Genomic DNA, 23,776 nt, shown 5'->3' on the forward strand with positions numbered 1-23,776 from the left:
CTAGATTGGCACCCTAACTGGTACCTATACAGCTACTCCTTGTCAGTTGCTATATTTTTGCACCTTGAGGCTGAGAGGTTCACTCCATTTGAGCCCGTTACATTTTGTGCTACTTCTAAATTGAAACTCATCTTACAACAATCACTCCTTCTTTATCAGAACCTTAAATCAGCAATGCAAATCTCAAAAAAAGGAAGTGAAGCCCACATAGAAGGAATAGCAACTTCATAAATAATTTTAAATATTACACCCTCCGTTCCAATTCATGTGTCTTACTTTCCAGAGTGCCTCTTTCTATATTTAGTAAGTTGACAATTCAAACATCTTACATGACAAGTTTAAAATCACAAGATCTAAAGAACATTATAGTACATTACACACATCTTTAATTTAGAACCCCAAGATTCAAAAGTCTCTTTTTATTCCTTAAACTTTGTGACCAGTCAAACTAAGACATTTAAATTGAGACGGAGGGACTCAAATAATTTGTCGCTTTTTTATTTTACACGGCCCTTAAGAAATATTAATTAGGAGAGGTATTTGAATAACTTTACCCTTGTTTATGTATAAGTTATAATCTCTCTTCATTAAATGTTTACTTTACCTAAGTGTCATCTCCATTAATGACAAAACTCTACTAATGGGTAAAATTGCGAAAAGATAATTAATTATTCCTTGACCTTCTAAAATAACAAATAATTTGAGACAACTATTTTTAGCAACCACGATAGATAATTTGAGACGGAGGGAGTATTGTAATATTTAACTGACTTTCTTGATGAGGATGGATTTGAGCTTACGAGCAAGTTCTTAAGAACGGATTTTACGTTCAAGAATCTTACGAGCCAATACCCGCTTCTCCGAGTTCTTAATATGATGTAACTGTTCACGCTTAATCAACCATTCCATTCCCCTAGACTGCATTTTCCTCTGCATAAAAAACAATGCTTGGTCTAAGTTATTATTTCTCACTTTCACTCTTATGCCCTGCCATTGTTGTAGCTCCCAATTTAGTGGATTTTAAGGCTACGTTTGGCCTATTGAAGATGGTTGATACATGCTTTACTACTGATTTGATCATTTTCTAGGGTTTCTCGATTTCTAGAAATTGGGGTTTTTTTTCCTTCAGTTTTTGGCATTTAACATTTCTTTATCTTTTAAGAACTGCGTTTAACGAGAATAAATAAATGGATAAATGCACATCAGTCTAAGCAGTTTTTATCTATGTTGATTTAAACACCTTGTAGTACGAACTATGAAGATAGTCATAGTATGCTTTTGTTTAAAGAAACACTCAATACAAGTTCCCTTTGAGAACTCTTTTCAAAAAACATGTGGAGCTCGTTTGGTACGAGGGATAAGAATAATTAATTTCGGAATTAAATTTGAAATGAGTTTATCCACGTTTGTTTGAAATAAAATCGAGACATAACTAATCTCGGGATTGTAGTGTTATTTGTATCTCTCTGGGAGGGTGAGATAACAATCCCGAGACAATTAATTCTGGGAGAACGTGTTGCCCAACCAAACGACCCCTTGGTGTTCCAAATGCACGTGCGTTTGGAATAGGTAACGATTTTAGTTGTGATTTGTTTTATTTTGGAATTTTAATTTTATTTTTACGAGTCTTTAAATATGATTTTAAGAGAGTTGTTTTAAAAATTATTATGAGTTATTTTACGATCCAAACACATTTGGATTTGTTTTTAAGAGCGAACAAGGTGTATCTGGATAAGAAAACAAATAATTGGTCGGGATAGCAAGATATTTCGCATTATTTTCCAAAAAATATGTTTTATTCAGAATCATAGTAATGGAGTTATATCAAAAAGCAACTATTTTAGTTTTTGATATATTAATATTCTAATTAATCTTTCAATTACAACTTTATAAAATTTATCCTTAAATAATTCAAAATTGTGTAGATCGCAATATGAGAAGACTCACATCGTATAAATATTCAAATAATTGATGAACATTCAATTAACTAGATGGATTTTTAAAAGTAACTGAATATATAACTTATCAAATTTTATTCTATTCTTATCGAGATCATTGAATGAAATTCTTATATTCTTTTTTGAGGTTGAGAAAGAATTGTTTTGAAATGTTGAACTGAGAAAGAATTGTTTTGAAATGTCGAACCACGATTTTTTTAATTATTTGTCTCACACAACTGATACTAGTTCCTGTTAAGGCTAAATGTTGTTATGCTCACACTAGGTTCGGATAGGAACAAGTGTGTCATTTATGGAAGGTGTATGTATTTTAGAGAACTCGTGAATTGCCTTGAATGATAAATTATTTACCAATGTTGGAATGATGAGCTTGAATAGAACGGAACGGAATAGAAGATTTTTATAGCTACTTCAACTAGTTGAATGGTTGGGCAATTTGAAGCGACGAGACATATATTTAGGAAGTGCTTTTGATAACTTTTGGTCAACTCAGGACCTTGACTTCCATATGACGTTTACTAGAGAAGATGTGCATTGACTAGAGATTAATACAGGGAATCCTTTTGATGAATATTGGTCAAATTAAGACCTTAACTCCATAATATGTTTACTAGAGTGGAAATGTACGTCTTTCGGCTGCTAGTGTAATTAAGTAATGCTATCTACTTTGTTAAATGCAAGCCAATATTTTAGAGTTTTTCTTCTATGTACACTAACATGTTATATAGCTGAAGTTTGCTTCATATTATCTCTAATATCAGTCAAATCGTGGGCCGTGTAAGCATGTTTCTTCCTTGACTTTCTTCATAGAAATGATTTCATTTGTCGTATGGAATCATATGAATAAAAGCTTGTTACATTTGATTTCATAAAAAAAAAAAAAAAAAAAAAAAAAAAAGGACAGCTCGGTGCAGTGTACGTATTTCGGCTGCTTACTTCTGATTTCATATATATGAATAATTAGTTTTGATGAAGTAACATATTTCACCTATGCAATGTTTCAATCTATGACTAGGGAGCTAACAAATTCCCAAAATTGGTCTGTGCTAATTACAGGGGTTAACTTAACCCAGCTAAAAATACTAAGTAGACGCTTAGCTTTGAGGGAGGAGTTTGGAGTTGAGATTCCATCAAAACATCTTCTGTTTCTTTCAGTCCACAAACACCAAAAAAATAATTGCAGGAATCATCTACCATATCTTCTTGATGGCCTTACCCTTAATCTGTCTTGAAGTTTGATTTTCAACGATATTCTTGAGGGTGGTGAAATTAAAACACATAGTATTTTAATAGGTAAATTGAAGCACATAAATTTCAACATCAGCTGTCAGCGATTTCGTGAGTAGCTGCCTCTTTCAACATGTAATAGTTCTTTTCAGAATTAGTTACTAAATAGGTTACAGATTTCAAGCAAATAATCTGAAATAAAAGGGAAGGTTTATGATATGAATCAGAATAGGTAATGCTTTTCTTGATTAAAAAGTTTGTCATCGGGACTAGTAATTGTTTTGTATGCTACATTGCCTTTTGATTTGATTAAACAAACTATTATTGACAGGATATATAATGTATTTCCCTATCTGATGTTCTTTGATACTTGCAATTTTAGCGTTTAAAACATTGCTTACGTTTTTTTTTCCATGTATGTAAAATGCCCATATTTGAGCAAAAAGGATGGTATAACTCTTCAGTGTCCACGGTAAGTTCTTGATAGATTACCCTTTCGTCTGCTACTACATCCTATTACATAATCACTACCATCATTGTAGTCAAACGTCCAATCTGTCTAATTTTATTAGGTGAAAGAGACTCCTTCCTTGTGGGAGATCCTTATTCAACAACAACCTCATGGGAGCCTTGTGCGAAGCAACGTAAGGGACTGATATCAGGTATTCTTATGCTCATTAAAATTATATTTGTACGTTTGCCTTGTCATGTCTTCTAGTCGGGAAATTTTGTACATATACTCCTTAAAGTTCTTAGATCATTACATTCTGGAGCCTGGAAATGTTAGTTGTTTTCCCACCTAAATTTTTTGTATGAATTACAGCTTTTTAGAATAGAGTAAATTAGAATGTCATTCTTGATACAGAGCTGCAGAACTCTGCAAATAGGCTTTGGTATATGTCATGTGTCATTGAGAAGTTGGAAAGCAGAGTTGTTCTTCCCATTCATGAAACTTGTAGCATTACTTAAGAAGTGGAAAAAAAATGGTGTAACAGGTTTCTGCCTGATATTCCCTTGTTTGCCAAAATTTATTCATCAAACCTCTCTTTGGGTTAGATGTGTCATTGACAGCTACAAACCTCTTGAGCTTGTTGGAATACTTTATCCAATTATGGAATAACTGTTCTTTTACCCTTTTACTTCCTCATTTTCCAAAATAGTGACATAGCTTGGTGCTTTGCAGATATTCCGCCTGAGAACGCCACAAACGGTTATATATTCATACATGCTGAGGGTGGTTTAAACCAACAAAGGATCGTTGTATGTTTCATGTCGTATGCTATACTTTTTTTTCCCATCTGTATATATTTGTCTCTGTAGCTTTTAGTTATTTCTTATTTTGGAAGTTGTTTAATGAATGAAAACTATACTATCACAAAACAAATGAATGAAAACTAGTTATTATCTTTGCTAAATTATCTACGGATCTATGGAATCTGTTATGTGTTCTCAAAGGATTTGTACCACTTTAATTAGTCATGCATTTTTTGCAGATATGCAATGCTGTTGCAGTGGCCAAAATTATGAATGCTACTCTTATTTTGCCAGTATTAGAGCAAGATCAGATATGGAAAGACCAAACGTAAGGGAAACTTGACTGACTCAGCTATTCGTTGCTTATAAGGATGGATGTTGTAGATTTTGTATGTTGCACCATAGTGAGATTTTATTCAAACTGCATAGAAATTAAAATTGAGGTTTATGTTTTTTTTTTTTTTTTTTTTTGGTAATTAAAGATATTTTATTTACCAAAGTGTAACATTACAGCTCAGATTAAAAAAACCAGAACCAGACATGCCTGTACTTCTGTTATACTCCAAGTACATCTTTACTCCTATCATCTAGACTAAGGATAATAATTTAGAATTTGTAACAGTAGTCTATTCCTTGGATTCATATTTGCTCTGTAAAACACCTCTTGTGCAATTTGTTTCAGGATCCCTTTAGTACTTCTGGTTTCCTGCTGGAAGAATCTATTGTTCCTTTCCTTCCATACATAGTAGATAGTGGCAGCAAGTGCTATTTCGTATACCTCAGCCTGGCTGCTCTTTCCCTTACACCATGATTCTGCCCACTTGAGTTCCTCAGCCTAGTCCAAATTGCTCCTGCTAATGTGTAGCTATTGGAGTATCCTGCACCACATGCTTCCAGAGCATGCACACTTAAAGAAGAGATGATTAAGTGTTTCTATCTCACTATTGCATAACTTGCACTGATCATTAATATCCATACCCCATCCTCTAAGTCTATCACAAGTACATAGTCTTTCCAAAGCAGCTAATCTCAATATAAATATCCATTTGGGAGATCCTTGATTACCACATCTAATCCCTTTCCAACTGACTTTATCAAATTGTCCCTGAAATCTCTGGTATATACTTTTGATAGTGATGTGGGATAGTTGGTGAACCTCCTTTTTTGAATATCCAGCTTCCGCAAAGTGTTTTTTTGCTTTGAATATCTTCTGGACCACCCAGGATGCCTATTTTGGTTCCACCTCCCACACATTCTTGTTCTTCCCATAGTATATATGAACCCATTTTACCCACAACTTATCTTTTTTCCTGCACATGTTCCACAACAGCTTGCACACAGCAGCTTAATTCCATTTTGCAATGTCAATAAATTTCAAACCCCCAAACTGATTGGGGTTGGCACAATCTGCTCCAAGCCACCAGTGTTTTCCTTGTAAATTCAGCCTTACCAGTCGATAGAAATCTCTTACACATTTTTTCTATCAGTGCAATGATTTTTTTGGGTAGAATGAATATTTGGGACCAGTATGTTTGCATAGAGAACAAGACACCTTTGATCAGTTGGATCCTCCCTGCATATGAGAGGAATTTAGCTGTCCGGGAGGATATTCTTCATAGTATCTTCTCTAGGAGAGGCTCACATTGGGCAATGGATAGTCTTTTAGTGCTCAGAGGGACACCAAGGCATCTGAACGACATCTCCCCTTTTGTAAGCCCTGTGTAAGGCATCTGAACGACATCTCCCCTTTTCTAAGCCTTGTGTATTCAAGAATCTGATCTTGTATTGTTTGATTTACTCCCCCAAAGTAGATAGAGCTTTTGATTCTATTTGCTTTTAATCCAAATGCCTCAAATTTTTTTGTAAATATGTCTAATAGGATCTGTACTGACTTGAAGTCCCCTCTGCAGAATAAAAGGAGATCATATGCAAACCCCAGTTGGATTATGTTCAATTTACTGCACTTTGGATGATATTTGAAGTCTTTGTTCTACTTTATATCCTTCAATAGTCTTCCTAGATACTCCATGCACAAAACAAACAAGTATGGGGACAAGGGATCCCCCTGCCTCAATCCTTTTTTTGCTTCAAATAGAGGGATATGGACACCATTAATCATGATAGAATAAGAAATAGTTTTTAAGTATTCCATAAGCTAGTTTATGAAGATTGTTGGGAAGTTCAGATACCTCAGAATTTGCTCTACAAATGGCCACTCAATTGAGTCATAGGCTTTTTGGATGTCCACCTTTAACATGCACCTTGGTGACACTCCTTTCCTGCCATATCCTTTCACCATTTCATGGCTTAAAAGGATATTGTCCACAATAACTCTGCCTGGCACAAAAGCTGCCTGACTTGCATCAACCAATCAACTAATTATTCCTTGCATTCTGTTAGTTAAGATCTTTGATATGATCTTATACAATATGGTGCAGCAGGAAATTGGCCTGTATTCTCTGATTGAAGATAGATGTTGCACTTTTGGAATTAAGTTTATTGAGGAGCAGTTTATAGGCTTGCACATCCTGCCAGTTGCAAGAATCATTTGACTGCCTTTGTGACTTCCTCTCCTATGATGGACCATGCCTTCTTATAAAATAAAGCATTAAAGCCATCACAACCAGGAGCCTTATGGTCATTTATTTCCATCAATGCCTCCTGAACCTCTGTGTCTGTAACCTCCTTGATCAGACCTAATTATTGTTCCCTATCTAAGACTGGTCCCTTTTCCATAATTTGGAAACCCTATGATGTGCGAATAGTTCGCGATATCCCAGAGTGGTTTACTAACAAAAGTGAGTTGTTCACAAGCATAAGGTATGATCTCCTAGCTTGCTTAGCATTTTATATTTGAATGCTAGTTTCATTTTCATGCAGCCGCTCTAAGTATAGTTTTCTTAAATAGTTCTAACTATGAATTTCCTGACAAGATTAATCAACATAGTGTTGTACAAATTCAAGTTAACCTCATAAGATCCCCAGCCGCGCTGTCGTGGTGTAGTTGCAATGTTACATTGACTTAGAAGGAGTACTGAATATGGATTTGGATCTGATAGTGATGCGTTCAGTTTCTAGCCGATTTTGTGTTTTTGGAGGATCCTTTCCATATAAAAATAGGCAGATATTAAATAACAGATGTCAGATACGCATGAACTCATCTTGCATGAACCATATTACTGCCCTAATATATGACACCTTTCCCTACTTGTAATTTTATCAAATTCCAAGGACTAGCCAAAACTCATCGGTTGCATTTACTTGTATCAAATATTTAAGACCCTGTCAAGTTTTCAACTTTGTGATGTAAACCTTTTTGTTTTGTAATGGTATATAAACTCCACCAGCCCTGCTTGTTAGATCTTTTATTGCTTCATAAAGGAATATGAAAAAAGCAAATTGTTGTATCTTTAGTTGTCAGCATTTGTGTAAAACATTCTTATAGGATTACCTTATATAAAAATAAAAAAAAACTTTCTTATAGGATCAAATTTGCGATCTTCGAATACATTCTTATAAGAGAAACATTTTATTGTTCCTAGTAGTTGCTGAACGTGAGCACATAGTTGCAATTTCATTTACAACAGTGTGTTACGTTTTGCATTTGTGTTTCTAAAGCTTATACAATGCTTGCTAGGCGTACAGTCAAGAACATCCCCAAGTAGGCTTCAGCAGAGCTCTAATTAGATAATGTTTGCCACGCGTCAAGGAGAAGAAGATAATGTCACTAAAACCTTTTGTCAATCGACTTGGGTAACTGGATTCCCATACTGCTTTAATTGACCTGATAAACTAATTGCGTATCATTTAGGTGTGACAATGTTCCTCCAGAGATAAACAGGCTGATGTGCAGGATCAACTATCATGCTCTGAAGTTCCTTCCTGAGATTGAGCAGATGGCTGATCAACTCATTTCAAGGATGAGAAACCGCACTGGTAGTTCAAATCCTTTCATGTGAGTTATTATGCTTGTACCTACTGTTAAATATGCTATTTCGCTTCTTTTGATCTATAATGGAACTTAAAATATTTTTCAAAACTAGTGCTCTTCACTTGAGATTTGAGAAAGGAATGGTGGGTCTATCATTCTGTGATTTTATTGGAACAAGGTCGGAGAAAGCTCTCATGGCTGCATACAGAAAGAAACAATGGCCTCAGCGGTTTAAGGTTATCTAGATTATGATCATTATTCCTATAAAGCCGCAGTGACCATTTCATTTGTGATATATTTGTCTTCCTTTTTGTTTACTTTGTTGATTATTTCAGTTTATTTTGTTGATGATTTTGTTTAATGAACTTTATTATATATTGGTTGATGAAGATTATGAACTGGGCGTTGGCCTGTTGCCTTTCAGTTTATTAGACATCTGTTTGAAATTTCAGTTTTTTTTATTGATGATTTTGTTTAATAAAATTTATTAGACATTGGTTGATGAAGATTATGAACTAGGTATTGGGATGTTGGCGTGTTGCAGCAGTGCTATAGCATCTTAATAAGGCGTACAATCTGCTCCGAAATGTTTACCCAAAACAAACATTAAAAATCTGATCCGATTAGAGGTTAATTTGGATTGAATTCGGATTGCATTTTACAAAATTTGAAAACCGAAACTATTAGTTCGAAATGTGACAAACCCGATCCATTCTGACAGATGAACTGGCCTACTACACAGCAGCCCAACAAAGTACACAACAAAAAATAACTTTAATTTTTATTTTTTACAAATTTTAGTCAGTATATTTACTGTGTAATTCGTGTGTACGTTTTACATCAATTATACACTTGTGTTATACAATGAGTACACAACGATAGCGAGCTACAAACTGTAAAGGTTGTTCGGATGAAATCATATTTCATCCGCCCAATTAAAAATGTTAAGATCCATCTTTCTTTGCATCACCCACTCACAGCGCAACCATTCCAAAGGAAATGAAAAAACAAAAGAAATGGATGGATATTTTTGCTTGAGAAATATGAATCCTTAGCCCGTTGTTATTCGAGTCCGGAACCAAAATAACCCAAAAAAATAAGGGTATGAACCAAAATCCAAAGGAAAAAAAAAAGTACAAAAATGCGGTTTACGCATGAAAATCGTACGTTAAAGGACTTGACGGAGACGGACCCGTTATGTCCTTTAACACATGATTTTCATGCGTTATTGGATGCTCTTTTTTTTTTTTTTTTCTTTCTTTCGTTTCTTTCTTTCTTCCTTTCTTTCTCACTTTTTTACATACTTTAGCCATAGATTAACTCCAAAACTTGAATATTTTATATAGAACCATATTTATTTTTGTGCGATTAATAAGGTAGGCTCAACACATCAAGGATACACAAAACTTCAGATTGTCGTTTTAGTGGCTGAAAAGTGCTCAAAGTCCATTTTTGTTTGAAGACTTGTTGTCATTAGCTTTAAGTTATTTATGTTTTAGGGTTTCGTGTTATTTGTATATTAATGCGTAACTATATTTTGACAATTTCACAAATAAATAAAACATTAACAAATTAATAATCCATAATCAATTAACAAAATATTAATTCATAATCAATTATTCTGTGTAATATTTTTTTTTTTTTTTTTTGCGTTATACCCTTCAACACCCAACTAATTGGAGTCCGCAACTTAAATAACTCCAAAAGTGGGTTTGGGTACCAAAATAATCCATTAACGAATAACGAACAATAAGCTAAATCCCGAATAACGAATAATAAACTAAATCTCGAATAACGAACAATAAACTAAATCCTGAATAAGAATTGATAAGCTAAATCCTTAGTTTTGGATTGAACATCATTAACACAATTTCGGAAAAGGATTAGTTAGTTAACATAATTTTTTGAGTAAGGATTAGTTAGTTAATATAAAATTTTGTTCGTTATTACTTTAACTATATGAGTTAAGTAAATTATAATCAACAATACAATATCATGGATTATTCAAAATAACTAACTAAATCCTCCATAACTTATCCTAGTTAAGTAAGTTCTAATTATATATAAAATTTTAGTTAATTTCAAGAATAATGAATAATTTAGTATTTACAAATACGACACCTCCATGGATCTCCGTTAATTATTTGTTAATCATGGCATTGTTAATATTTGTTAATTATGTCATTGTTAATGTATTTATTTCTGAAATTGTTTTTCCCATGTTAGTTACTTGTTTATCCCATGTTAATTATTTGTTAATTATGTCATTTTTGTTTGAAGACTTGTTGTCATTAGCTTTTAGTTATTTATGTTTTAGGGTTTCGCATTATTTTTATATTAATGCGTAACTTTATTTTTAGTGATTATAACTTTATTTTTATAATCAATTAACAAAATATCAATTCATGATCAATTATTTATGTGTAATTTTTTTTTTTTTTGAGTTATACCCTTCAACCCCCAACTAATTGGACTCCGCAACTTAAATAACCCAAAAAGTGGATTTGGGTACCAAAATAACCCATTAAAAAACCTTTTGCGCACTAATTTATTTGTAAGTTGGTGAAATTTTTAATGGTCATAACTTTGCGCTCGGATGTCCATTTGATGTGATTTTTTTTTGATTTTGGGTATTTTTTCCAGATCTATGCGTCTGAACTGCCGCAAGGCTGTTCGCCCGCCCCGAATTTTCCAAAAACGTCTGTTATCCCATTCAATTTCAATCTTCTCCCAAATTCGTGCGCAATTTTCATTTATTTCTTTTTTAAATCTGAGGGCGAAAAATATATTTCAATTCCATAATCCCGTGATAATGATGTTTTCAATGTCAATTTCAAGGTTCCAAATTCAATTTAAGAAAACAAGTTAGATAGCATTAGTGAACATACAAAATAATAAAAAGTGTCTACATTGTTACTTTAACCAACTTGGATTGGTGGTAAAGCCTTTGGCTTTTGAATTTTTTTTATCTCATCCATCAGGGATCAAACCTCGGCGGGAGCGTTGAGAAGATATTATTAGTAAAAAACGAACTAATTAACAAATAATTAACATGGGATAAACAAGTAATTAACATGGGAAAAATAATTTCAGAAATAAATATATTATCAATGACATAATTAACAAATATTAACAATGCCATAATTAATAAATAATTAACAGAGATCCATGGAGGTGTCGTATTTGTAAATACTAAATTATTCATTATTCTTGAAATTAACTAAAATTTTATATCTAATTAGAACTTACTCAACTAGGATAAGTTATGGAGGATTTAGTTAGTTATTTTGAATAATCCATGATATTGTATTGTTGATTATAATTTACTTAACTCATATAGTTAAAGTAATAACGAACAAAATTTTATATTAACTAACTAATCCTTCGTCAAAAATTATGTTAACTAACTAATCCTTTTCGGAAATTATGTTAATGATGTTCAATCCAAAACTAAGGATTTAGCTTATCATTTGTTATTCAGGATTTAGTTTATCGTTCGTTATTCAGGATTTAGCTTATTGTTCGTTATTCGTTAATGGATTATTTTGATACCCAAACCCACTTTTGGAGTTATTTAAGTTGCGGACTAAAATTAGTTGGGTGTTGAAGGGTATAACGCAAGAAAAGAAAAAAAAAATTATTAAACAGAAATAATTGATTATGAATTAATATTTTGTTAATTGATTTTGGATTATTAATTTGTTAATTTTTTATTTATTGTTAATTTATTTATTTGTGAAATTGTCAAAATAAAGTTACGCATTAATATAAAAATAACACGAAACCCTAAAACATAAATAACTTAAAGCTAATGACAACAAGTCTTCAAACAAAAATGGACTTTGAGCACTTTTCAACCACTAAAACGACAATCCGAAATTTTGTGTATCCTTGATGTGTTGAGCCTACCTTATTAATCGCACAAAAATAAATAGGATTCTATATAAAATATTCAAGTTTTAGAGTCTCGAAGCATGATTAATCTATGGCTAAAATATGTAAAAAAAGTGTGAAAGAAAGGAAGAAAGAAAGAAAAGAAAGAAAGAAAGAAAAAAAAAAAAAAAAGAGCATCCAATAACGCATGAAAATCATGCGTTAAAGGACTTAACGGGTCCGTCTCCGTCAAGTCCTTTAACGCATGAAATCATGCGTTAAAGGTACTTTTGTACCTCTTTTTTTTCCTGGGGTATTTTGGTTCATACCCTTTTTTTTGGGGTTATTTTGGTTCCGGACTCTTGTTATTCATGTTTTGACATTGCTGCATTTGCCAAGGAGTTTTTACTTATGTTTTTGCTATATAAGAGAACATTGAGGTAACTTTGTTGGAAACAAAACTTACACTATGCCTATGCTGCATTTTTCATTCTTTGTGTAGGATAAGAACCACTCTAATACTAGTTAATTGTATTGGGTTTTCTCTCTTATGGAGGCGTCTTAACGCTCTTTGACCTCTACAAAAGCATTGCTCAAATACCATCTTAAACACTGGAAGAAGATTCCGTGCATTTTTTTAAGTAATATTTGGCATGAAGGGTCACTCTTTTTTTTGTTTGTAAATATTACTATATCATTTTTCCAAGCTACTTTCCCGGAACAGATTTGGCTTTGTCAAACCAAGAATCGTTATGGCCATTCATACATTCCCATACACGACACACATTCTATGCAAACTAATTTGTCAAATTAACCATTAGTCCGAAGAAGAACCAGAAGATGGAAAAAAGAAGAGAAGAAAACTAGTAATGATCTTCTCCCCTAACCTTCGCCATAATTTTAGATCTGAGTGTATGAGAAATCTAATAGAAAATCAACAAAAGGCAAATATTATTTCAAAAGGTGTAGTCCATGTAGGGAGGTGCAAGAAAATGGTGATTGTAGCAACCATCCTGCCAAATTGGGATGGTGAAGAAAACTCTGCTGGAACATCCTCCTTCATAGGCCCCTGCAGGCATAGCAGTTAGGGAAGTCAATATTACAAATAAAGCTGTTTTGAATGGTCGCATGCAGGAAATTGGCAACAAGATAAAAGAGTTTTCGACCTTAATCAGTAGGAAAGCTCGAAAAAAAATGAAAATACAAAGAATCATGCAAAAATATATCAGCCGCCAGCCTCAATGAAAGTGCTTCAAGATCCAAGAAACGAGAACAGGAAACAAATTCATGTCTCGGCAATTATCCTGCTAAATAGTTTTTGTTTTTGAAAATGGTAACATCTGCTGTATAGTTTTCCCTTTGGAAGAAGAGTTGAGAACCAAAAAATGACTTTTCACGGCTCGAAATTTAACTTTGCATAGATTTCATCTGAAAATGGGAATTATCTCAAATGCAGTTCACTTAGGCAACTGTGGATGTAGTAGGCAACAGAAACAAAGCTCCATACGCACACATCACAAAACTTGAAAGAAGAAGGAAAAGCAAGCACCACCAAAAGGGATTGTAACCGATGCAAGATACAGTCTTCAAGTTTGAGACTAACAGTACCTACCCTTTTTGTTTTTCCCTTTTCTACACTCTTATGAATGGGAAGTGAAACCTTCAGTCGATACTCATTAAAAGCTTCAGAGTATTCCCTCAAAACCCGTGTGCATGTGCTATAACATGCTGTTTATTTTTGGAAAGATTAAGCAGAAAACATTCTACTGAATGCATCACTTTCATTTGCTCTAACAGTTTCTACAGACTTAATTTCCAAATATTTTCATGCTCTACGAATTAAACTTGTGCACAATTAAAGTGACACAAAAAGGAATAAATCAGTTAGCTAGACAAAACATCAGAGTGCACAGATCTTTTCTCCCCTTTTTTTCCTTTTGCTCAGTGGTCTTGATGAGAATTAGATGACATACTCTACTACTATTTTACCTGGTGTCTACTTTTGTCTTTGGACACCAGGCTTTCTGTTGCCCACCTGCCCCTAATATTTTAAAGTATAAATGATGAACAAGATAATCTTTTATTACTTGGATAGCGAAGGAGAATTCAACTGTTTGGTGTCGGCATCTTTTCCTACTTCTAACTGTTCTCCTAACCGGGCAAGGTAATCGGCTAGAAACTACTCATCCAATGAGTTGGCATACCTCTTAGCAGTCCCCTAAAACAGGTACTGATGAATCTAGAGTTCTCAAATTTTCATGGGCCGGAGGGGTTTGTTTAAAAAATTGAAGTCTTTTGGGAAGAGGGACTGAAAATGCGATCAATTGCTTCCTCCTACTGCAGCAGGTGGAAAACACAACATGCATTCATGATCTTCAGTAAGAAAAGCTGGGGAAAATTAGGTTTCCTCCAAGAATAGAAAGCTCCTCCTCCTCTTCTTTTAGCTTGCCAAATCCTCATGATCTCGACCCTGCCATACCTTTCACTTTCATTTCCTATCCCCTTAGGCTCTAAAGTTTTTTTTCCTCTCAAGCACTGCTCAGCTTTTGGACCTTCAATCGGAGAGGTGAATCCAGAAAAAGAGCACCGAAGACATGAGCAGTGACCGAGAACTAGAAATGGCTAATGTTCACCAGAATCATTTTAGTCATTTTGTGGATTAATGTTTTCTCCAAGACAGAAAGATTGAACAAATAGACTACGCACTGCTTGCATTTCTCCATGTGGCCAATCCCTTCATTTAAGTGAAATGCTCGCAAAATCTATGTTGCTCGGACTCTTCACTTTCGGTGCCGCACCCGTGTCGACACGACATGGGTGTGGGTGTGGGTGTGGGATCCGTACCCGATCTGGTCAACCAATTTTGGGGACTTTGACCAAAATCGAGGGAGGAATTCCGGACAAATTCAATGATTTATGTAATCAAAACAAAAAGCTATGGTGAAATTGAAGAAAATAGAATAACTTGTATATAGAAATTTCTATGTCACTCGTTTTCCTTTTATCTCCTTCCAAGATTCTCCTCTTGATCAATATTTTCTCCTCAAGCTTTCCACATAATATCTCAAAATTTAGGTTTTATAACTCTATTTTTAGGATTTTGAATTATTTTTTGCCGAATCCCCGCACCCGATCCGTGGGGATCCGTACCCTCGTATCTTAAAATTTAGATCGTGACGAATCCGACCTCTAGATCCGTACCCGTATCCGACACCCGCACCCGAGTCCGAGCAACATAGCACAAAATTCTAAAATCTGAAGCCAGCATAGTCAATTTTGGAATAATAACACGGCAAAGACAGTGGATTTTTTTTACATTACTCTAAGCACTTGCATAGAAAACACTGTATCTCAACTCAAGTTACTTATCTAAATTCAACACTTATACAGGAGTACACATTTCAAAATCAACGTCTCAATAGTATATGCGGTTTCTATTAATATTTATGTATACCTAGCTTTTCCGTTTTGTACATAGGTTAAACTAAGTCTCTGTCTTATGAACCAAACAGAGAAAACAGTCAATTTCAAAAATAAATTAGCCCTTCATTCATCACTATTGTAAATTGCACCCTATCACAAGGCACTAGAATAGTTCAATGATCTACATTGCACACATGTAGATCTTACTTTGCCTTATGATTTAGTGTTTGACTCCTTTTATCCCCACTTTGTGTTACATTAGATATGCATGCTTGTTTAAAAAGTGAATCATAGATACCATGATAATTTCATTCACTTACAACAAATTGGAGATTGTTCGCTGACATGAGTCAATCAACCCTTGGCGAATAAACCTCACAATTTTCACCCATCTTAATAAGGCAAAACTAGACCGGAAGGTGGGGCAAACTCTAACTCCTGTAAGACACCCATATGCAACAATCCGCTCTAAGCAGTTGAAGCCCTATTGCCAAGCCAACTCTTTCACAGTTCACACTGAGATAAATGTAATATTTTCTACACATCATAGCAAAAACTGGCCCACTTAAGTTCTCAATTTTCTATTTTTTTTTCTCTTTTTGTGTTTATCTCATTAAGGGAAAGAACTATCTCTGCTAATTCTAGTCATCATCAAAAATTAATTCATGTCATTTAGCGTGTGATTAACATAAAAGCAGCTTGCTATGTTACCGGCACGATCCACTGAGAGCAGTGAAACCTTTCCAACTTTATCACAGCACGAAATTGTCAGCTTCAAGTTCTCAAGTTTCTATTTTCTACTTTGCCGAATGGCCTCCATAAGGAATAGAACTATCTTTTGAATTCTAGTCGATATTAGCAATCAATTCATGTCATCTAGTTTGTGCTTATCATAGAAGTTTCTTGCTATCTGCCGAACACAGTCGATTGGCACTAATAAAATCCACTACATTGCTTTTTATACGCTGATGATACACTAGTTTTTTGTGATGCAGAGAGCGATCAATTGAAGCAGCTAAGAGTTATCTTTATCCTTTTTGAAGCTATTTCTGGGCTCCACATCAATTGGGAGAAGAGTTTTGTGTATCCAGTCAATGAAGTTCCAGGTATCAATAGGCTGGCCAACATTCTGGGAGGAAAAGTAGGAGATTTACCCACTACATACCTTGGCATGCCACTGGGAGCAAAGAGTAAATCCATGAATATTTGGAATGCAGTCTTGGAGAAATGTGAGAACCAAAAAAAAAATTGGTAAACTGGAAGAGTCAATATCTCTCACTCGGAGGTAGAGTAACTTTGATCAACAGTGTACCAGATGCCTTGCCAACCTACATGATGTCTTTAATCCCCATGCCAGTTGAGGTCATCAAGAAGCTCGACACTTTGAGAAGGAATTTCTTATGGCAAGGAAACTGTGAGACAAAGAAGCATCACCTCGTAAATTGGTGTACAGTTATCACTAGCAAGCGGGGGGGTGGATTGGGAATTAAGAACTTGAGGTTACAGAATCAGAGCCTTCTGCGGGAATGGTTATGGAGATTTGCTTTAGAGGAACAATCCTTATGGAAAGAAACGATTATGTCCAGATATAGGATGGAAAATCAGTGGATAACAAAGGAAGTAAAGAATCCATATGGTGTTGGGCTGTGGAAAACTATCAGGAACCAGTGGCCTAGACTATGGCACAATTCAAAGATAAAAGTAGGCAATGGTGGGAAGACATCTTTCCGGAATGATGTCTGGGTAGGTTAACAATCCCTGAAGAGTTTGTTCCCTGATATTTACATTCTGAATCAACAGCAGAAGGCAACAATCCTGGAAGTTAGAGATAATCAAGGATGGAGCCTCAGCTTTAGGAGAATGCTCAATGATTGGGAAGTGGAAAGGTTGATAGGATTTTACAACACCCTTGAACAGTTCAAGGATTACTCCAATGAGGTGGACAGTTTAGTTTGGTTGAAGGATAAGCAAGGAATATTCTCAGTCAAATCTGCCTATAAATGAATCAGTAACATCAGTCCTCAACTTGGTTTCTGGCCATGGAAGATGATCTGGAAAGTTAAAATTCCATACAAAGTGGCATATTTTACATGGTTAGTGGCCAAACAAGCTGTTTTAACACAAGCTTTTACAACCTCTAAATGCCCTCACCATTTTAAAACAATCCCAACCCAAAGTTTGTGCACCCCAAACCAGCGATACCATCTCTACCTCTCTCTCTGTTCGCTGCTCCATCTATATGCGACAAATCTTTTTCTAATGAATCAGCATCATCCAACCATCAGTTATCCTTGTCACTATGTCACAATTCAGACCTTGAACCCTCTACACCTATGCCTTTTCCCCTGGCTGGTAATCATGCAGAGTATTTTAATTTGATGGAAGAAGCTATTGAACCATTAGCTATTGGTTCTTGCGAACCAACCCCTCTTCTTCAATGGGCACCAGATGACCAGCCAGCATTATCGTCAGTGACTAACTCAGACTTGTCCACGGGGATCAAAAGGAATACACCAAAACTGGGGAAAATACTTGGAGTTAGAATGGAAGGAGCCCAGGATCTGATTATTGAGTTTCTATTAAAGATTGAGAATTGTCGACAATCTCAGAGGCGTCACGCAACACCCAGCCCTCGACAGAAGCCTAAAGAGAACCGTGAAGTAAAAAATTTGGAGTGTCGACTTAATTATGAGGCGGGCACAAGCGAAGGCAAAGGCAGGAGAGTCCCAAAATTGATGTACAGATGAAGCTAAAAATCTTACCATGGAATGTTAGGGGCCTTAATTGTCCAGAAAAGAGAAATTTATTAAATTCAGTGTTCAGGTTGTGGAAGGCTGATTTTTATTGTCTCCAAGAAACCAAGTTGGAGAACTTTCCATTAGAATTTGGTCGTCAGTTAGGCCCGGGCCGGAGAGCTGATTATCTGGCACTTGAGGCAGCAGGTACTTGGGGGTTGTGTGTGTGTGTGTGTGTGGGGGGGGGGGGGGGGGGGGGTATGGGTATAGCAATAATATGGGAAAAAGAAACATGGTTGGGCACTGAGATTCTAAAGGGTCTCCATTCCATCTCAGTCCATTTCAAAAATCTGCTGACTGGTTTTGAATGGGTTCTTTCCGGAGTTTATGCACCAACAAATGACGCCGATAGGTCTAATGTTTGGCTGGAACTATCTGCAGTCAAGGGTTTATCCACAGAGCCTTGGGTGATCCGTGGTGACTTTAATGTCACCAGATTCGCGGAGGAGAGGAAACATTCCAACAGATACACAAGAGCAATGGAAGACTTCTCAGATTTTATAGAAGAGCTTGAGCTTAGTTGACCCCTCTCTCAATGGTGGTTAGTATACGTGGACCAGGGGAATTAATAGCTCCACGGCGTCTAGAATTGACAGGTTCTTATACTCCGCAGGGTGGGATGACAATTTCAGGAACATGAAACATTCTGTGATGCCAAGAATTACTTCAGATCACTTTCCCCTCTTGCTGCAATGAGGACAGTGGTCAAGCAATCCTTCATACTTCAAGTTCGAAAATATGTGGCTTGAACATGAAGGTTTTGTGGATTTGGTGGAACATTGGTGGAATTTCTGCGTAATACAAGGCAGCCCGGATCATATCGTTGCAAAAAAAATTCAGCATCTCAAAACGCAGCTGAAGGAGTGGAAACAGAATGTTTTCGGTAGAATAGAGCATAGAAAAGCTGAAATTTTATGGAAAGTGCAGTGGTTTGATAGGGAGGCTGAGAATAGGATCCTAAATGAGAGCGAGATGGTTCTTAAAGCGGACATCTCAATGGAGCTGGATGAAATAGCAAGACTTGAAGAGATATCTTGGAGACAAAAATCAAGATGTCTATGGCTCAAACATGGGGATAAAAACACAAAATTCTTCCACAAAATGGCAAATGCACGCAAGAGAATTAACCATATTGGCAAGTGCTGGAAGAAGAGGAAGCCATTGTCAATGAAATTTTGAGTTTTTACCAGTCCCTGTACACTTCGTCAGAGAGCTGGAGACCTTCCTGGGCTCAAGAATACATGCCATCCATTTCAGCAGAAGAGAATCAGTGGTTGCAAAGGCCTTTTCATGAAGAAGAAATTTTGGGGGTGATTACAGACTGTAACGGTGACAAGGCTCCGGGCCCGGATGGTTTCACTATGGAATTTTACAAAAAATGTTGGAACACTGTAAAGTCTGATCTCATTGCAGCAGTCAACATTTTTCACACTCAAGAAAGATCTGAGAAAAGTTTGAACGCATCCTATATTGCTCTAATTCCCAAGAAGAACGGAGCAAAGGAATTGAAGGATTTTAGACAAATAAGCCTAATTGGTAGTTTCTACAAGGTGTTGTCTAAACTACTGGCCAACAGGCTTAAAATTGTGATGGATAAACTAGTGTCGACTTCTCAAATGGCATTCGTACGGGGTAGACAAATAATGGATGCCGCACTAATTGCGAATGAATGTATAGACTCCAGAGTGAAGCAAGGGAAGTCGGGAATCTTATGTAAGCTAGACATCGAGAAAGCTTTCGACAATGTGCATTGGGATTTCCTCTTAGACATGCTAAAGTTGATGGGTTTTGGAGGAAATGGATATCCTACTGTATTTCAACAGTAAAATTATCCATCATCATAAATGGCTCTCCTAAGGGTTTCTTCGCCACTCAAAAGGGCCTAAGACAGGGCGACCCATTGTCCCCCTTCTTATTCACTTTGGTTATGTAAGGCTTGAGCAGGATGCTTGTAACAGCTGGACAACACAGGTGGATTAAGGGTTTTAACCCCTGTATCAGAAATCAGGGGGAGCTGGAAATCACTCATCTTCTATATGCCAATGATTCTTTAATCTTTTGCGAACCAGAAAGGGAGCAAATTTATCATCTAAAACTGATTCTTTTGCTCTTTGAAGCAGTGTCCGGTCTCCATATAAACTTCGCAAAGAGTGTTATTTATCCAGTCAATGAAATACCCAACATCCAGGAAGTTGCAGATATCATGGGCTGTAAAGTTGGAGTCTTTCCTGCAAAATATCTAGGCCTACCCCTTGGATCCAAAGCAAAAGCTGTAACAATATGGAATGATATAGTAGAACGCTGTGAAAAGAAATTGTCTAGCTGGAAAAGGAACAATCTTTCCTTGGGAGGCAGAGTTGTTTTGATCAATAGCGTGCTCGACTCATTACCCACCTACACTATGTCCTTGTTTCCTTTACCAGCCGATGTAGCTAAAAGACTGGATAAAATTCGAAGGGATTTTTTGTGGAAAGGTAACAGGGAACATAAAGCTTTTCATATGGTGAAACGGGAGGTCGTTTCACAAGACAGGAAAGTTGGGGGCCTCGGGATAAAAAATCTGAAACATCAGCTTAATGCAAAAGTGGCTCTGGAGGTTTAGTCAAGAGGAAGAAGCACTATGGAGGAATGTTATTAGTGCAAAGTACGGTCTCCTTAATCCCTGGACTACCAAACTACCATCTTCTTCTGGTACGACTGGTATATGGCGACACATCAGCGTACATTGGCACTCTTTCTATTCAAACTCCGCTCTCAAAGTTGGAAATGCTAGAAAGATAAAGTTCTGGTCGGATATTTGGCTCGGGCACTCTCCATTAAAAGAGCAATTTCCAGTACTATTCAACTTAGCACAACATCGCGATGCCACTGTCTCGGATTACTGGTCAAAGCATGGCTGGAACCTCACTTTTAGACGCAATAAGAATGACTGGGAGTTTGACAGTGTGTCCTCCCTATTGCTTCAGCTACATGGCCAAAGCCTGGTCCAGTCAAAAGCTGATACTTTAATATGGAAAAGAGATGCAAAGGGGGAATTCAAGGTTAGAATCTGTTACCAGAACTTGATGAGATCATCTAAAAACATTCCTAACTAGCCTTGGAGAATCATCTGGAGAAAGATTGTAATCCCTCCTTTCTGAAGATTTTCATGAGTTAAAACTGCCCCGTGTGCCGCCAGTCACAAAAAGCAATCGACCTTCAAAGGTGCCTTTTTGTGACTGGTGGCACACGGGGCAGTTTTAACTCATGAAAATCTTCAGAAAGGAGGGATTACAATCTGCAGCAGATGTCTATTGTGTGAGAAGGAAGGGAAGAGTGTCAATCACCTTTTCTTACATTGCCCCTACACCTCACAAATGTGGTATCTTCTCTTAAATATTTTGGGGGTCAGTTGGTGATGCCTTAGACTACACTCGAGCTTCTGCAATGCTGGCATGTGAAAGGACTGGGAAAAGGCAAACTAAGAACTTGGAACACACTGCCTGCCGCCATCTGGTGGTGTATTTGGAAGGAAAGAAACTCAAGAACGTTTCATAGCAGAAAGGAATCTGTAATTAGTTTGAAGCACAGATGCATTTCTTTACTGTTTTTTTGGTGCAACATGGCAATAGCTAATGATGCAGAAGCCATGGTTGACTTTTTGAGTTCATTACACAACTTGTAAAGAGGCTTTCCTCTGTAAATTCTTGCCAGCAGTTTTGCTGCCATCTTTTCCTTTATTGTAAAGTGACTGAACAACTTTGGCAGTTCTTCATCAATTTGAGAGGGCTTAATTGGACTATGCCAAGGAATACAGTTGAAGTTCTGGCATGCTGGAACAGAGATGGTAATTTGTCAGGCCATAAGGAGAGATGGAAGATTGTTCCAGCTTGCATCTTGTGGACAATATGGAAGGAGAGGAATCAAAGATGCTTTAAAGATATCACCTTCCATAAATTGAAGATGAATTGTCTAGCATTTTTCTATTTTTGGTGTATTCATGAATTCCCCCAAGAGGCAGAGGATATAACTAGTATTCTAGATTGTTTATAGGGCTATAGGTGGTAGGTTTTGCTTTCTCTAACTACTACTTGTAATTACCACTGAAAGTACACCTTTGGTGTATTTTCTTTGTTGATAATAGATATGTTAACTGTTCAAAAAAAAAAAAAATCTACTACATTGCTAGTCTACTCTTCCCAGTACCATTCCTTACTTTAGCAACATAAAAAACAACACCTACACCTCAATCCTAAACTAGTTAGGTCAGGCTATATGAATCCTCTATATCTGTTTGCTCCATTTGAGACCGTTACATTCCAATTGTGCTACTTTTAAACTGAAACTCATCCTACAACAATCACTCCTCCTTTATCCGAACCTTAAACCAGCAATGCAAAGCTCAAATACGATGTGAATCCCACAAAGATCGAATAGCAACGTCATAAATAATTTTAAAAATTACTTTTTACTCCCTCTATCCCAATTTTAGTGTCTTACTTTTCTTTTTGGCCTGTCCCAAAAACAATGGATCTTTCTATATACACAGTAAGTTTTCCAATTCCAACATTCTACCTAGCAAGTTTAAGACAACAAGATTTAAAGAAGTACAACCATCTTTAATTTAAGACCACAAAACAAGATTCAAAAGTCTCACTTTGTTTCTTATAACTCCGTGCCAAGTCAAAACCAGACAAACAAATTGAAACAGATGGAGTACCTGACTTTCTTGATGAGGATGGATTTGAGCTTACGAGCAAGTTCTTGAGAACGGATTTTACGTTCAAGAATCTTACGAGCCAACACCCGCTTCTCCGAGTTCTTGATATGATGTAACTGTTCACGCTTTATAAGCCTTTCCATTCCACTAGACTGCATTTTCCTCTGCATCAAAAACAAAGCTTGGTCTAAGTTATTGTTCCTCACCTTCACTCTTATTCCTCGCCATTGTTGTAGCACTGGATTTAAGGGTCGATTGAAGATGGTTGATACATGCTTCACCACTGAGTTCATCATTTCTAGGGTTTCGTTTTGTACTGAAATTGGGGTTTTTCCAGTTTTTGAAAGACGATCAACTCTTAGCTTGAATTGTAAGTTATAATTCAAATTGTAACACTCATATGTATCAGTGAGGGATGTTTATGGAAAAATAAAAAGATCACAAATCGAAGAGAAAAAAAATATATATATATAAAATTTGGTTTTGATTTTTAAATGACAAAATTAAATTTGGTTGCTTTTAAGCGAAAATATCAAACCAAACTGACTATATAAATACCTATTTAAAAATTATAATTGCACATGCATATATGTATTTTTACATAAATATTTAAAAA

The 23,776-nt window shown here is 35.9% G+C and overlaps 1 protein-coding gene and 2 long non-coding RNA genes across 3 annotated transcripts in view; 1 reads left to right on the forward strand and 2 right to left on the reverse strand.

Annotated features, from left to right (window-relative positions):
* The window catches only part of LOC132034314 (uncharacterized), a 66,483-nt gene that overhangs the window by 36,852 nt on the left and 5,855 nt on the right, over positions 1–23,776 (reverse strand). The gene's annotated exons all lie outside the window — the stretch shown is intronic.
* LOC132034313 (uncharacterized) lies at positions 7,908–8,821 on the forward strand. Its single transcript, XR_009409023.1, has 2 exons — positions 7,908–8,394; positions 8,483–8,821. It is a non-coding gene; the product is annotated as an uncharacterized LOC132034313 (long non-coding RNA).
* On the reverse strand, positions 13,030–23,551 carry LOC132034312 (uncharacterized). The gene is made up of 2 exons (XM_059424620.1): positions 23,161–23,551; positions 13,030–13,312 (listed from the first exon to the last, which is right to left on the reverse strand). Exons 1-2 carry the CDS (start codon positions 23,454–23,456, stop codon positions 13,303–13,305), a joined length of 306 nt encoding a protein of 101 aa, XP_059280603.1. The 5' UTR covers positions 23,457–23,551; the 3' UTR covers positions 13,030–13,302.

The sequence above is a fragment of the Lycium ferocissimum genome, chromosome 10 (genome assembly GCF_029784015.1).
Source record: "Lycium ferocissimum isolate CSIRO_LF1 chromosome 10, AGI_CSIRO_Lferr_CH_V1, whole genome shotgun sequence".
Classification (NCBI taxonomy): Eukaryota; Viridiplantae; Streptophyta; class Magnoliopsida; order Solanales; family Solanaceae; genus Lycium; species Lycium ferocissimum.